This window comes from Saccostrea cucullata, unplaced genomic scaffold, assembly GCF_032062105.1.
Source record: "Saccostrea cucullata isolate Sc308-1 unplaced genomic scaffold, CSIRO_AGI_Scuc_v1 ctg675, whole genome shotgun sequence".
Taxonomy (NCBI): Eukaryota; Metazoa; Mollusca; class Bivalvia; order Ostreida; family Ostreidae; genus Saccostrea; species Saccostrea cuccullata.
In genome coordinates this window covers 54,929-70,000 of record NW_026919187.1, presented here as the reverse complement: position 1 = coordinate 70,000, position 15,072 = coordinate 54,929, and the positions used below count along the sequence as shown (strand labels likewise).

The 15,072-nt window shown below is 32.6% G+C and overlaps 2 protein-coding genes across 2 annotated transcripts in view; one reads left to right on the top strand and one right to left on the bottom strand.

The window, feature by feature from the left end:
* LOC134281857 (presenilin-1-like) overlaps window positions 1–4,615 on the bottom strand; it is an 8,483-nt gene extending 3,868 nt beyond the window's left edge. Inside the window, exons 1-8 of the mRNA XM_062764299.1 lie at window positions 4,409–4,615; window positions 2,982–3,202; window positions 2,594–2,744; window positions 2,252–2,319; window positions 1,686–1,906; window positions 1,228–1,326; window positions 974–1,057; window positions 490–599 (exon numbers count right to left, since the gene is read on the bottom strand). Coding sequence (XP_062620283.1) covers window positions 490–599; window positions 974–1,057; window positions 1,228–1,326; window positions 1,686–1,906; window positions 2,252–2,319; window positions 2,594–2,744; window positions 2,982–3,202; window positions 4,409–4,552 — 1,098 coding nt within the window. The 5' untranslated portion in view covers window positions 4,553–4,615. The remainder of the gene's footprint in view (window positions 1–489; window positions 600–973; window positions 1,058–1,227; window positions 1,327–1,685; window positions 1,907–2,251; window positions 2,320–2,593; window positions 2,745–2,981; window positions 3,203–4,408) is intronic.
* A 250-nt stretch (window positions 4,616–4,865) lies between these two features.
* Window positions 4,866–15,072, top strand: part of LOC134281836 (ral GTPase-activating protein subunit alpha-1-like) — a 47,253-nt gene continuing 37,046 nt past the window's right edge. Inside the window, exons 1-19 of the mRNA XM_062764278.1 lie at window positions 4,866–5,044; window positions 6,810–6,920; window positions 7,032–7,081; window positions 7,645–7,702; window positions 7,882–7,925; window positions 8,078–8,237; window positions 8,523–8,644; window positions 8,743–8,881; window positions 9,146–9,284; window positions 9,531–9,777; window positions 10,593–10,664; window positions 11,251–11,364; window positions 12,018–12,248; window positions 12,350–12,423; window positions 12,641–12,755; window positions 13,111–13,233; window positions 13,597–13,717; window positions 13,906–14,031; window positions 14,356–14,529. Of these exons, the coding sequence (XP_062620262.1) occupies window positions 4,918–5,044; window positions 6,810–6,920; window positions 7,032–7,081; window positions 7,645–7,702; window positions 7,882–7,925; window positions 8,078–8,237; window positions 8,523–8,644; window positions 8,743–8,881; window positions 9,146–9,284; window positions 9,531–9,777; window positions 10,593–10,664; window positions 11,251–11,364; window positions 12,018–12,248; window positions 12,350–12,423; window positions 12,641–12,755; window positions 13,111–13,233; window positions 13,597–13,717; window positions 13,906–14,031; window positions 14,356–14,529 (2,347 nt within the window). The 5' untranslated portion in view covers window positions 4,866–4,917. The remainder of the gene's footprint in view (window positions 5,045–6,809; window positions 6,921–7,031; window positions 7,082–7,644; window positions 7,703–7,881; window positions 7,926–8,077; window positions 8,238–8,522; window positions 8,645–8,742; window positions 8,882–9,145; window positions 9,285–9,530; window positions 9,778–10,592; window positions 10,665–11,250; window positions 11,365–12,017; window positions 12,249–12,349; window positions 12,424–12,640; window positions 12,756–13,110; window positions 13,234–13,596; window positions 13,718–13,905; window positions 14,032–14,355; window positions 14,530–15,072) is intronic.

Sequence of the window (15,072 nt, the reverse complement as noted above, 5' to 3'; positions counted from 1 at the left end):
AATTTTTTTTTTAAATCTTCTTCTCCAGAACCACTGAGCCAGGAAAGATGAAACTCATGTGGAATCATCCTCAGGTAGTGTAGACTCACGTTTTTTCAAATCATAACCCCCGGCCCTGGGGATACGGTGGGGCCAAAATGGCCGACCCAAGTTTTACATAGGGATTTATAGGGAAACCTTTTAAAATCTTCTTTTCAAGTACTTCAAAGCTTTGATTAGTGATACCCAGGGTATTTATATGGAATCATCCTCAAATAGTGTAGATTCTAGTTTGTTCAAATGATGAACGCCTGGAAAGGGGGGGGGGGTAAATTCAAGCCCGATGTGCTCAGGTGAGCGCTGTGGCCCCTGGGCCTCTTGTTCATATTACCTATACTTCAGAAATAAGATATTGTGTCTCCTGGACACCTATGTAAAATTACAAATGCAAGCTTGGGAGAGGATACAGATTTAACATTACAAAATAATGGGGGTTTCTGATTGACCAACCCTGGCAGTTTCTTCAGAGCTCTGAGACAAATGTCTGGGAGGTCTTTCCTCTGAAAATCCGCCATCATCTTCCTCCTCGGAATGATCGGGAGCAGCTGTGGCTGCTGGTGCTGCAGTGTAAGGTACTTTACGTTTATAATGGCATCAGAATAATAAAATAGCCTCAAAAACTATGTAAATATACTTTTTAAAAATCATTTACCTCTTTTGCTACAATGTATTAAACATTGATTCTAATTACTGAAATTCACTTTATCACTTGAGAGATGCTAATTCTAACCTACTGAGAAAGTGTATGTTAAACTTACTTAGGGCTCATAATTACTAGGACCAAAAAGATTGTATTTACTTTTGAACATCATTAACCATTTGATGCATCTATATTAATAAACTGATTCAAATTTTTCGAAAGAACATACATGTAAATTTTTGTTGTCTAAATAAGATGAAACTTTTAAGAGTTTAAATGATAAAAAGAGGTCACCTTGATTTTTGGATTTCTTTTTCTTGTTTTTCTTTTTGTCAGATCCATCCTTAGCCATTCCAACAACAGACCAAACCACAGTGGCTTAAAGAAATATATCAACTGTTTTATAAATTCAACTGAAATGAAAGTCTTATTTCTGTTAAGTTTCAACTGTGATATCACTGTAACAGTATGTTGTGATATACATTGTGCAAATATCATAAATAATTTGAAATCAGAAAAAAAGTTTGTTTTCTGATATTTATACTTACAGGAATAAATAAGTGCAGGGAATATTGGTTCGTTCCTCTCTTGTGCTGTTTCTACTAAAATTCTCAGAGGACCCTTTGGACAAAGCACTGCTACTAAATCTGAAAGAAATCACCTTCCTTGTTGTCAATGCTTTCTTTTGTGATATATAAATGTACCTTTCTGGGCTGAAGTAATGAAAATGAAAAATAAAAATGGTTTAACTTACTTTATACCTACAGTATTACTAATTTTGTTCACATAATTGCTTGAATCTAAACTAAAATCTTTATTTTTTGAATTAATTATTAATCAAGGAAATTTGTCCTTGTTTTCAAGTAAATAACAACTTTTTTAAAAACAGAACTTAGACAAATTACTTCCCAATTTGCCATTGGGCATACCTGTTTTAGCAAGCAATACTACCATTATACATGAAAATTTTTTTTTTCACTTTTAGAAGGTGACAATAACCACTTACCCCACACAACCATGACACCTAGCACCACCCAAGTGGTCCAGTCTGGTAGATATTTAATGAAGATAAGGGCCATCAGTGCGGAGATGACAATGAGATAGGCCTGCTGTAAAAATAAGGGTCCCTTCCAGTGGATACAAATCATGCCTACGACCCCAAAATTCCACATCAATAGAGCCACAGTGATGTAATCCATTGCAACATTATAGGCCTGTAGCACCACCCTAAAAACAAAAACAATATTACGCTTCAGTTTACCTTGCTGTATATTTAATATGACACAATAACATTGTACATAGGATGAATGTGATTATTATTCCTCCAAATCATTTTTTTTGTCTCCCATTCAACAGAACTTAAAAACACTGAAGGAAAAAAAAACAGGGAAGAAAAAAAGTTAACATCAACATCAGTGTGAATACCTGGTCATTAAAAAGTAATAGCATTTGATAGGAAAGCTCAAAATTAAGTAGGTAACTTGTTGTCTTCTTTGGCTTTTCATAATATATAGCAATTGTGGTTAAATAATCTCTTAAGAATAAAAAAAAAAGAAAATGAGTAAAACATACCCCAGATAAATGTAGGAAAATAAAAATAGAAGCATTAGTGATGATGTAATCAGCCAGCCATGGATTACCTATGAAATAGATATTCAACATTGACACTAATACAATAAGTATCATTCATAATATAAAGTTTTAAATAAAATACTCGAGACCTTATATCAAATACGGGTATTAGAGTAATTGAAACTAGATAATAACATTTTTACTAAGGACCTTGTCTTTGAGTGCACCTGTTTTTAAATATAAATTTAAATCTGATGACATGCATTTTACTTCCATATCTAATTATTCTATTAGAATTTATTCTTTTATAGTGTAGAGTAAACTTTTATCCATTGTTCCCACCTTATAACACCTGAATTTGTACAGCAAGAGGAGTACAATTGTCATAACACATATAACGCCCAGTAGAATGAGAGCGTTGGCCACAGACTGCCAGACTTTGGTTCCAGTGTCAGCATCAGCTTTGTCTCCATCATGGAACGGTGTATACACTCTGAAATATTGTCCATGACACTTAAATTACTCTCTCCATGTAAAATATGAGTGATTTTTCAGTTATTAACAAGGATAATGATTACATTATTTACTCAATTGGTTCAGTTTTCAACATAGAAGAGAAAAAAATCAAATGCAAAAAACTACATCTGCTTGTTACTAACAAAATTATATAGATTTTTGGACTAAAATTTATCAATTGAAAGCAGTATTCAATAACAGAAGACAGTCTTACAGGTAACCTCCTTTATCTGTGTAGAACGTAATGGAACTGATGGTAGCTACAACTACTGCCATACAGAGCGTCACAGGTACAAACAGCATAATGACATGTTTGGCCCCATACAGTAGTGTATCCTCCTCTTCTTCATCATTAGACCGTGCTGACCGCCTTTGGACAGTGGTCCCGTCTCGTGCTGGGGGAGTGTTCATCTGTCTGTCATGGTTCTCCTCAGCCTATAGTGATATGTAAATCAAAGTAAAATGTTATTTGTCAGCACTTGCCTCAAACATAGACCAAAATTTAAATTCACAAAGATTCTGGAAAACACAGAAAATTATTACATGATCTTTAGATACACATTACAACTCTTGCATACAAAGAAAAGAGTAATCTTTACACTTAAGAGATAATGAAGGCAATGCACACACCCATCTCAACTAAACAAAAGTTTCAAAACCATTTTTTATAATAATGTTGTTTTACTTGTTCATGAAACATTTGCAAACCTATACAAGGATTTCATAATCATCCTTCAATATATGAAATTATTTTTTTCATTTAAATAAAAACAGGTCCGGCACAATGTCTTGATTAAGCTATATAGCTTGATTTAGCTATATAGCTTTATTAAGCTATTCGGAATAGCTTAATTAAGCTATTTTATAAAAAAAAAATTTCAAATGTTTTATTTTTTCAGCATGTGCAAAAAGTCGCACCTTGGTGCAGTGGAAATATTAAACTTTGAACTCTTCTGAATACAATGCATGTAAAAATCACTCACCAAATTGTGTCTCGTTGAGAGACTTTGTACTCAAATTTTTCAAAGTTTGGGGGCTATTGATGAGTGACCACACAGTTATTTCTTGAATGAAATTATAAAGGAGGTCAGTTTGGGCCAACAGGATAATTGATTGGTAACAGTTCAACACAATGAGAAGCAATCATACTTATCCACGCCTCACCGCACTCAATAGGACACTTTCCCCTAGTACAGTTACTCAAACAATGGAAAATCATCTTTTGCTTAAAAGTATTCAACAACAGCAATGTTAGAACTTTCTATGATTTAGGTTGTTTTTTTGATAGCCCAAAGTACATATATGGATAGTCAAATACTTGCGACTTTTTGTTTATTTCTCACTAAAAACGTTTTTGTTAAAAACTGCATATAAATAGCTTTATTAAGCTATTTTAAATAGCTTAATAAAGCTATATAGCTTTATAAAGCTATATAGCTTAATCAAGACATTGTGCTGGACCTGAAAAATATTTGTATTCGACACTTTAATGATTCACGTTTTTCATTTTGCTTTTATTTACAAGAATTAGAACACAGGACAGAGTTACCATATGTTAATAGGTTCATATTTCTTTTGTACACAAGACTTTTACTCTTTTTTGCCTTCAACGCAAATATCATTTGTCAAATGTTTTTAAACCTGTTCAGTTTCAGTTGCTGTTGTGTCATTCGATCTGATATCTTCGTACAAATGCCTCCGAGTTGAGTCCACACACCCATCCATTAGTGGTTTGGTTTCCGAGGCCCTGTCGGACTCTGCTGACGAATTATCGTTCCAGCTCATTCACACCTCATCTGTCAGAATTTTAAAAACTTACAGCGAATCGTCTCTTCCTTCTTCTTTTTATGGATCTCAGTTATTTCCCCTATTTCCGCTTTTGGGTGATAGAAAGTTGTTCTCCAACTGAGTCGCGTTTAGGAAAAAATGAATTGATAAAGTACATTTTTATTGATTATAATAAATGATAAGCATGCCTGTCTTTACAATATTTTATTGCATCCACAACAAGTGTATAAACTCATCAAGTTTATTTATTTTTCCTCAAATTTTGAACATCGGGTTTGGTATTCTAAATTTATTTATACGCATGCGCAAGTAAACAGACGAAAATGTCAGAAATTGCAGAAATTTACTTAAAAATATTTTAAATGTCTAGTGTTTTGGACATGTTTAGGAAAGGAACCAAAGATGGGGACTTAAAGAAATCCGTGCAGAAAGTATCGGACCCAAAGAAAGATGCTGTAACGAGGTTGAAACACCTCCGACATTTACTTGGTAATGTTGCAAATGTGTAAATGTTCAAGATGAAAATTTCGTTAAAGGTGGTGTCGAAAGTTGTTTATACATCTACTCTGTAATCTTAATTGTGGAAAAAGAACATCACAGTGCATCTATGTCTATTGCAAATCTAACAATAAATGGGTATCTGTAAGTTAGCCTTACTTAATGTTGCATGGTACCTGAAAGTAACTAAACACATAGAAAAATATTTACACTATATTACAATGACTCCTCCAGGAAGAGAATTTCTTGTCACTGGACTAACTTATATGTTCATTGATAAGATAAAGTTGAATGGTATGGGAACAATAGAAGTATTTGATATATTGCCCCCTCCCCAGCCCCCTAGTTTGCTATAAAGGTCAAAGGTCAGCTGTATTCACATTTAACATTGATAATGTTATCAAGGTATTTAAAGTACATTAAAAAATATCATTGAATATATAGATAGTAAGTAACATTCTCAAGTAGACAGAATTTTTGCAAATGATTTTAGAAAATTTTTGTTTTGTAAATATTTTTTTGACAGAGGACCTCAGTGGAAAACATCCCCGTTTTTATCATGTTTATATGTAAAATACCAGATTGATTATGATAAGAAGACTGGGAAAAAGTATCAGAAAAACTTATTAAACACTTAAAGACATGCAGACTCAAATACTAAACAAAGTTAAAAAAAAAAAAGCACCATACATGACGATGTAATACAACACTTAGTAGCAGGTGTATAAGTATAATCCAACTCTGATAAGTGAGCGAAAAGGTATATACATGTTCATGTAACGATAAGGTTGTGATTTATATTAATTTGAAATTATTTTCATGCCAGGTTACTGTAATTTATTTTCTCTTCAAATTTCTTAATTTCACCATAGATTAAAAAGGTTCAGTACTACCAGTTTCAAAGGTTTTAATTTCATGTTAATAAGTACCGGTATATGTCCTTTGACAGATACTTTACTATATAATCTGTTAACCTCATTTACTATGGATTAAAACTATTGTCTTATTTCACAACCAACAGTTTGATATTTTTCATCTTAACATCTTAAGAATCAGTTCCTTACGGTAAACTAGTTCAAATGTTTTGCATACTTTATGTCTGTACTATAATCATAACTATAGGGGATAAGCCAATGAGGTCATTTGCACATAAATGAAAATCTATCCTACTTTATGAAGATTTTTTTTAAAGTTAAAAACTTTTTAATAAAAAGTTTTATTTCCAGAAAAATTCTAAGGAAGGAAACAGGAAAAACAAATGATCTTGTGTAGATCAGCTGAATTTAGTGTATTTTTGTAAATGTATATATACTGAAAATAAAGAGATAAAATCTTGTTGAATATTTAGTATTATTGCAGTTGTTTTGAGGACCATGGGGATTTCCTGAAAGCAATATAAATATTTATGTCAAGTGATGTTGGTTAAAATAAAACCAACTTTTAGGAAGTACAACAGGATAACTAGAATACAAGTATATGTACATGTCAATCGGGGATGATTGGATCCTTTTTGGTACATGTAATCATACCCTTTCAAGCTGTAAGCTCAATCACATCTCCACGAACTAATGCAATCTAAAAATCAATAAAAAGCTCTGAAAAATTCAATCTGCATATCTTCTAGCAATTTTTACCTGAATTTTGGGAAAAATAAGAGTCCAATCAAATGTGATCAAGCGTTTTTACTAGATCAGCATGTACATGAAGTGGTATTATGCCTTGTCAAATTATTGAAAAGTATTGATTTTCATTTCAGAAAATTATAGCATACCAGAGGCAAAGAGTTTCTTTGAGGCCAATTACTCACATATCTATTTCATATTTAACGACAATTTTTCAACAGTAGAGGCAGATCTTAAACAAAGAGGTATTAAACAGTAAATGTGAACTTTATGTAGACAACGTAAAAAAATTAGATTTTGAAGATATTACATAATGTCAGGCTTTTTAATGAGTTTAACATCTGTATTGTTCACAGCCAACAGAGCCCATCGGGAGGATTTGGATGTAATTCTGTTTGTCTTTGAGGTAGGTCAATGTATTTGATATATTCAATATGCATATTTATATCCCCGCTCTGTATGGGGTGGATGGGGGTGGGTGGGTGTTATACCCCTGCTCCAACCAAAGATATGTGTCTGTCTTTCCATGTATCTGTGTGTCTGCCCTTACCAAATTTTTTGTTACAGTTTTCTCAGTAACTACTCATTGCAGATGCTTGAAATTTAGCACACTCTCTGTTTAAGCATGTTTATTGGCGGAATTCAGTTTTGTTTGAATATTATGCCAACTTACTGTTTATCCATGCAAAATTTTTTCATTAAGAACTCATCACAGATGACTGAAATTTTAGCACATTCTTTTTTTAAGGCATGCTTTATGGGTGGGAATTAATTTTATGCAAATTCGATGTCAACATGAGAGGGTATGTTCACATTAGAGAGGGAATATTACTAGTGAGCATTTGATTACAGACTTCTTGTCAGTGGAGGCATTCTTGCCTTATGTAAAAGAGAGAAAGAGACAGAGTTTTTACTCTGATGAAAATTTAACCATTTGTTTCTCTTTAATTTATATATTATTTGTTTTAGAAAATACTCACACTTTTACCTGAACTGATACATAAAAGATGGATGTTTCACAGCATTGGTAAGAATATCATATAGGTGAAACCTTTTTTATGGGAAGGGATTATAACATGCAGATATTGAAATCAATTATATGTATTATAGAATTAAAAATCTCAAAATATGCACTGAGGAGAGTAGTACAATCAATGAATTCATAAATATTAACATAAATACCTTTTGTATTCCTTTATTTCTTAGGAAGAATATTAAAGAAGTTATTGCATCCAGGAAATGGTTTAAAGGTATATTAAATTTATTTATCCTTCATTTTGACAAATGACATTTTCAATTTTCGCGTTCAAGTCGTTTTTTGAACTGTTTTATTAGAAAAAGTGACAATTCTTATTCATGCAGTATATAAGTCTGGACTTTTAACTGGGTAATAATATTATAGATTAGGAAAGATGGCATCCGACTTTTCCTGCTCTGGTATCAGATATTGAATGAGAATGCTTCAGAGGAATGCCATGAAATATTCCTTCAACTGGTGCCAGGCCTGGGAAATGGCATCCACCAGGATGTTTTATATGGAAGATCCCATTCAGCATCAGAAAGTAAATATCAATTCCTAGTTTGTCTGAAAGATGTGTTGATTTTGATTTGATTTTATTGATTCTGTCAACATTCTAATTTAGCTGCCAAACAATATTACTTTTAAAAAACAAAAGACCTAAATATACATATGGATAAATAAGATAACATTGTGTGAATAACATGTGCTGACTGTCTATGTTTAATACATGTTTTAAAAGAAGTGAATTTGTGTTTTGTGTATTTTTTTTATCATTGAAGATGTATTATCTGCAGGTTTTATTGTGAGAAAAATTATGTAATTGCAGGTTGCAGTGGGATGATTATGTCAGGGGACATAACTCCAATTCTACCTGGAAGTGGAGAAAAGTTGCCAGAAAATATAACAAAACATTATTTTGATGCTGTACTCTACTATATGGTTTCTGAGGTAAAAATCATCAAATCTTATAACAAAACTGGTAAGACTGTGAAATGAAATGATAAAGGATGGTGAATTAGATTAATCGAAAGTTATTTTTGTTTCAGGTGATCAAAATTGAGTGGGAAAATAAAGGCATGAGGGAGACCTGCTTTGTATTTCTATTTGATAATTTTAAGTCCTCCTATTTAATGTGGCTACTACCAACCTTTGATAAAAGTAGAGATATTTATAATCCCAAATTAGGTGGGTAATGCTTTGGTATTTGACATTTGCAAAGTGAGTAATGAATTAACATAATTCTGATAAAAACAAATGGCATGATGTCTGTAGCATTGAGATTTTCTTTTAAAACATTCCAGGTATACTTTGACTTTTAAGTAATTTTATACAAAAAAGATTGCACAAATTTTAGCTGAAATCTTGTTAGTACTTGTATTACATGTAACATTAAGTGTGAAAAAAATCATTATACAAATATAAAATGTTGTGAACTGTTTGGGCCTCTAGATTTACCCGAGTCTAGGAGAGTATCTGAGTTGGAAAGCCATGATATGCCTGGTAATGTGTCCGACTGTCGCTACTCTTTCATCAAGTGGTTGGCTCACTTTGTCTTCATCTCCAAACAAAATGACAAAGCCATAGAAAAGTATGAACTGAGTCCAACAATTATATAGAGCTAAGAATCAAATAATATGAAGACAGGATTTCTAAATGATTGTCATGCTTTACCATGTTCTCAGCTTTATATAAGTAAATACAACAAACTTTGCAGCTTCTCTTATTATCCAGCATGAAATTGAAACACAATGTACAATGTAAACATGTTTTTTGAAAGAAAATGTTTTCTTTCCCTTTTAGTAAGTTTTATAGTAACTGTTTTTTAATTCAACAGTCAGGTTCCTGAGACAGTTGGTTCAGAGGAGGACATAACAGCAGCGGACCAGCCAATGGTAGTGGCAGCAGAAAACATGCCGGGAAGTAATGCCAGCACACTGTCCACTGGCTCCCACCACTCCGAGCTCGATTCCATGACGTCCAGTCTCTGCTACGAGGAGTGGGAGGACGAGAACGAGATCGTTCGAGCAGTTTTACTTTCCAGTCGGGAGAACATTAATGTTATTCATGAATCCTTTAGACAGGTACACAAACAAGACAAACCTAAAATATTTGAAAAAATTGTTATATGTTGATATTGATCATTTACTTACTTACTTTAATATATAACCCACTATTTGCCTTTATTTTACATATTTCAAGAGTAAGAGTTGTATTTTTCTCTAAACTTGGTGTGTTTGAAAAAATATGAGTTTCAGATTTAAATTAGTATGATAGTCACATTGAAATTACATTATATACACAATGACTTCTAAACCCCTTTATATATAAGCGATGTATATATAAACCAAAAATGACCCCCAGCAGTTGAATTCTAGAATGCTAGAAGTTGCAAATTTTTAGGCAAGTGATGGCTAATTTGTCAGTACATTGAATAGACATTAATGTACATATAAAATGACTGCTTAGATGTAAGAGAATATCACCAAACATATAACTTAATGTAGCCTTTGAATTGTTTCACCTAGTTCATGTAAGTTTAACAATGAAAAAGCAGATGTTCGAAGAAAAATCACAGAGTTTCACCCATTGTTTACGACTTTAAGCCAACGTAAAAAATGTTGATTTGATCAATCTGATGTATGTTTTACAACTTGTTATTATTAAACTCTTCTGTACAAAATATGACATGTACATGTAGTTTGTTCCCATTGTTACAAGTACATGTACCAGTATGTGCTTGGTCTCTCATAGAATTTCACCGCATTCTTAGTTTCATGGGCATGCAGCAAAATAAGTGGAAGTAAAACATTGTAAGGTTTAACAGCTTTAACACTTGAGTTGGTCTTAAGTTAAGGATTCTTAGTCGTATAAGAAATGACAAATTTTCTATTTTCAGGCATTTTTGTTCTCCTTGAACCAGTCTAAGTCAATCAAAACAGTGATCAGTGTCTACAAGGACTGGTTTCAGGTAATACACAGCTGGGAGTGTGAAATGCTGATGATCAGGCATGTTTTGGAATGGATTACTGCAGTAGATGTTTAATACATGTATTTAATCAAGAAATGAGTGTCAATATTGTCTGACATTGACTTATAAATTTCTGCTCTTGATTTTTTTTTTATAAAGAATATTATCTGATTGAAAACAAACTCATAAAATCCAGTCAGAAGCTTTTTTTTTTATAGAAAACACCTAGATCTACATGTTTGTTCTATTAAAATGTACAATACTGAGATAACGATGTTCGAGATACTAGATTAACTGTACATGTATTGCATCAGAATACATTATTTTTAACTGTTGTCTGATGAAAAGGAGATGATTGAATGGCAATACAGGAATAGCATGATGTATTGGAATGTTAGAAATAACTGCATTTTACTTACAATATATATTGCACGGATGTTGTAAAGTTAGAAATATTTATTCTAATACAAGTATCTTTCACTTTAACATGATAGATCGTTGGACACTATATACTAACATTTATTAGCTCTAGTCTTTTTTAATGAACCTCTTGTGCATAAAATGAATGCTGTTTTTCCTTACATAGCATGCTGACCAAAAACCTATCTTCATGCAAGAACCCTCCGATATAGGCTTTGGTCATGCAACAGAATATCATCATAGCAGCTTATCTGATATCTTGGAAGAGGATTCTTCAGATGTATGTATGATAATCATTGCCTTGTAGAGAATGCTGTTCCCTTTCTCATTTAACATTGTTCATGTTTCTTTATAATGCTATTCTTTTGTGTCCAACAAGGAATTATTGAATGTTAAATCATTTTGATTTAAACCATGTGAACTTTCTGTCTATAATGTTTAATATAGAATACATCTATAGTACCTGGTCTACTGAAAATAGTCACAAAATAAGGGAGGGTCCTGAGAAAAAAAATACTTCATGTACAAACGTACTTCTAAATGATTTTTTAAGAAAATAGATATGTATGAGGCACAGAGTTTCAAATTTTAAAATTGTTTAACCCAGAACAAATACCGGTAATCAAAAACTGTAACAAACTGTGAGAGATTATTGCTACTTTATACACCATAGGTTGACAAAACATGTAGTCTAGAGGTAACAGAGGAATAACGTTGAAAGTATTGTATAAAACTATTTTACCAGCTGCTGTTTACTATAACCACGCCATGTTTTATAATCGAGAAACATTGCTGTCACAAAACTTTCATCAATAAGCACAGAATATTAAATTCATGGATAAGTGAATTAACCAATATATAGTTGAACTCTGATTCTCTTGCAATGTAAAGTAATTATAGTGAGTATCTCTAGCTTATGGACTTTTTATCCAGGAATCTGCACCTCAGACTAAAGATCTCTCCAAATCCCTGCCATCACTAGATTCCATTAACAACTCCCGTATCCGGAATGCCTCTTATCTGGGGGCCATCTGTGACCTTGCAGATGGAGGGAGGTTAAATGATGTCAGAGCAGGAATACAGAAAGTCCTTCAAGTCTTCATTGTTAATTCAGCCAATGTGTTTCTACTGCAAACTGACGACAAGAATGCAATGTCAGAACAGGTGAAATGAATATTTACACTTTCTTGGGTACAATTGATTGAATTTCTTATGTTCATATACCGGTACTTGTGCAGTTAAATTTTACAAAATTTTCTTTACAGATTGATTTATGCAAGAAAATTATAAACATCTACAGATATCTAGTCATGAATATTAAGATGGAACAGAAAACATGGTAAAATATTTGAACAAATGGATTTATGAATGTTATAGTGAATAATTGATTTGCATTAAAGTTACTGAGTAAATACTTCTTTACAGAATATATTTTGTAACATAAGTAAAATTCTTTACGTGATATGTAGAAAGAACATGCCTGCATGTACCTGTCTAGAATTGTTTTTTTCTTCAAAGTCAAATGCCAGTTTATCTGTTAATATTGTGTTTATTAGGGAGAAGATGCTCCAGGTCCTACTGTGTATTACTACAGGGGTGTTGGGAGATGTTCCTATCTTTGACAAGAGGGCCACTGATCTTCAAAAAAGACTGGCCACCCCAATATTTCAGGTATACAAGCAAGTATGCCTGATATCTACTACATACATGCTGTATGTCTTGTGGTTTCATCTGTTCAAGGGATAGTAAAAGAACACTTCTTTTGAACTGATCTAAAACCTAGAAAAATGTGGGGTAGCCTCAGTGCTTTGAAAAGACACACTAAGTACTGGCCGAGAACCCATACATTTCTAAAGGAATCCATGTTTATCTCCCTCCTTAGCTTTTTATTGAATAAAAAGTTGCCTCAAGACTTTCCCATATTTGAGTAATAATAGCTTTATGATATATTATGTTAAAATTTAACACCATTTGGGAAATTTTTTTTTTTTGAATAACCAGAAATAAGAGATGTGAAATATTTCAGACAATCATTGTGACATGGATAAGAGCCAATCTGAATGTTTGTGTGAGTGGTCAGTTGTGGGACCAGTTCCTGGAAGTCCTGTCCTCTCTATCTGGCTGGTCAGAACTCATCAGACAATGGGCGGTCAGTGCCATTTATTATATGTCATACTTTATACATGTATTCATGACAGTGTTGTAAAATCTTTAAACAGGCATATAAGGTTGTATCTAATTCATTTAAAAAAAAAACTAAGATGACAAGAGTAAAATTTGAAAGTTCTTAAAGACATAGTAAATGTGACACTGAATGAAACAATACCAGAACATTCATCCTGATAAAAATGGGTGAAATTTGCACAAGTTTGTGAAGAAAGATGCAGAGAATTATATACTTGTACATGTACTAACAAAATAGTAAAGTTAGAATTTTTAAAGCATAAACATGTTTATATGCAGTGTAATTGAAAGAAGTGAAAAATATGAGATAAACTGCATTCATAAACAGAACACTATGGACACGCTGACCAAAGTTTTGGCCAAGCAGGTGTACGGACTTGATCTGACAGATCTGCCGCTGCAGCGACTGACCGAACAAAAGGAAAAAAGACGGAGAGGAAAGAGTCAAGGTATGGAACTCTTCAACTACGTCTAGAAATATCAGGATAAATTATATCTCTTATTTTTTTTTCGATATCCTCTGTAGTATTTATAGACCTGCTCTGATTTATGTAATGAATCTCAGTATTTACACCACATCTCTATTCTTAAAGAATACCTACCCTGACATTAATGGTTTTTCTGTAATTTGAAATAGATATACCAAGGAACAAGAACAATGATAAGAGTTTTTCTCGCTCCTGGGGTAAAAATGAACCTCCCAGCGACAAAGCTTTTACCAGTACTGGTGTCCCATTTGAAAGGGGAAAATACAAAAGTGATGGTTAGTATTAAATCAAACTTCACAAACATGTTGTTCAGTCTTAAAAACAATAATTCAATATAGAAAATATTGCTTACACATTTTCTTCATTTTTGGTTTATATATTTAAAAAAATAAAGTCATTTGAACTAAATTAGATTTTTGTTTTGGTAATAAATTTGAATGTTATAGAATAAATGTATAAAGTATTTTTATTTGGATTCTCTCAGACATACAAAACATATACCTGTATAATGCAAAAAAGAGAAGAAGCTATTTAGCAGGAATATGTGGAGAGGTTATATATGTAGGTGTATAGTACAGAGTTACCTTGTCATGTTTAAGGTGCTGGTGGTAGTAAGTCTAGGCCGGATTTAAGTAAGCAGCGTTCCCTGAGTGGGGAGCCCTCCCCCTCCCACTCCCGTCAGCCCTCCAATGCCTCAGACTCAGCTCTCTATATAAAGAGCAGCAGTGATGGAAACCTGGCTGATCCCAAAGATCTGGCGGAGAGACTCAAAGGTACATACACATGTCTTATCTGGGAATTTTATTTCTCAATATTGTTTTTCTAACATTTAAGTATGGGTTCAAAATAATAAAGTCACATAACATTTGGACTTAACTTTTGCAGAAATATCAAAACAGCAATAATGTTAGAATGCGATCTTTTAGAAATATGTTTCTTTGAATTTAATTTCTGTTCAAAAGAATAAAAAATAGAAGAGTCTGCACAATTTTTGAACAGCAACATAAATTTTGCTCTTTAAAAGCTTTCAAGAATTGAATAATCAAAAGGATTTCTCTGATCAAAATTTACATTTTGAATAGATTTAGGCTTCAATAGGAGATCAACGTTTTCCTTAACATATTTCAAAATCATCTTCAGGAAAAGCTGGACCTATTTTTGTCATTTTTCTATGCAAGCATTCCTTTATAATTGTTGATATAGGATTATTCATTTCATCTTCTTTGGGGCTAGAATAAAGTATAGTGCAGATTTAAGATTGTTTAAATAATTTCCAGAAGTTTGAATTAGTATACCTCTTATAGTTTGGGTCTAAT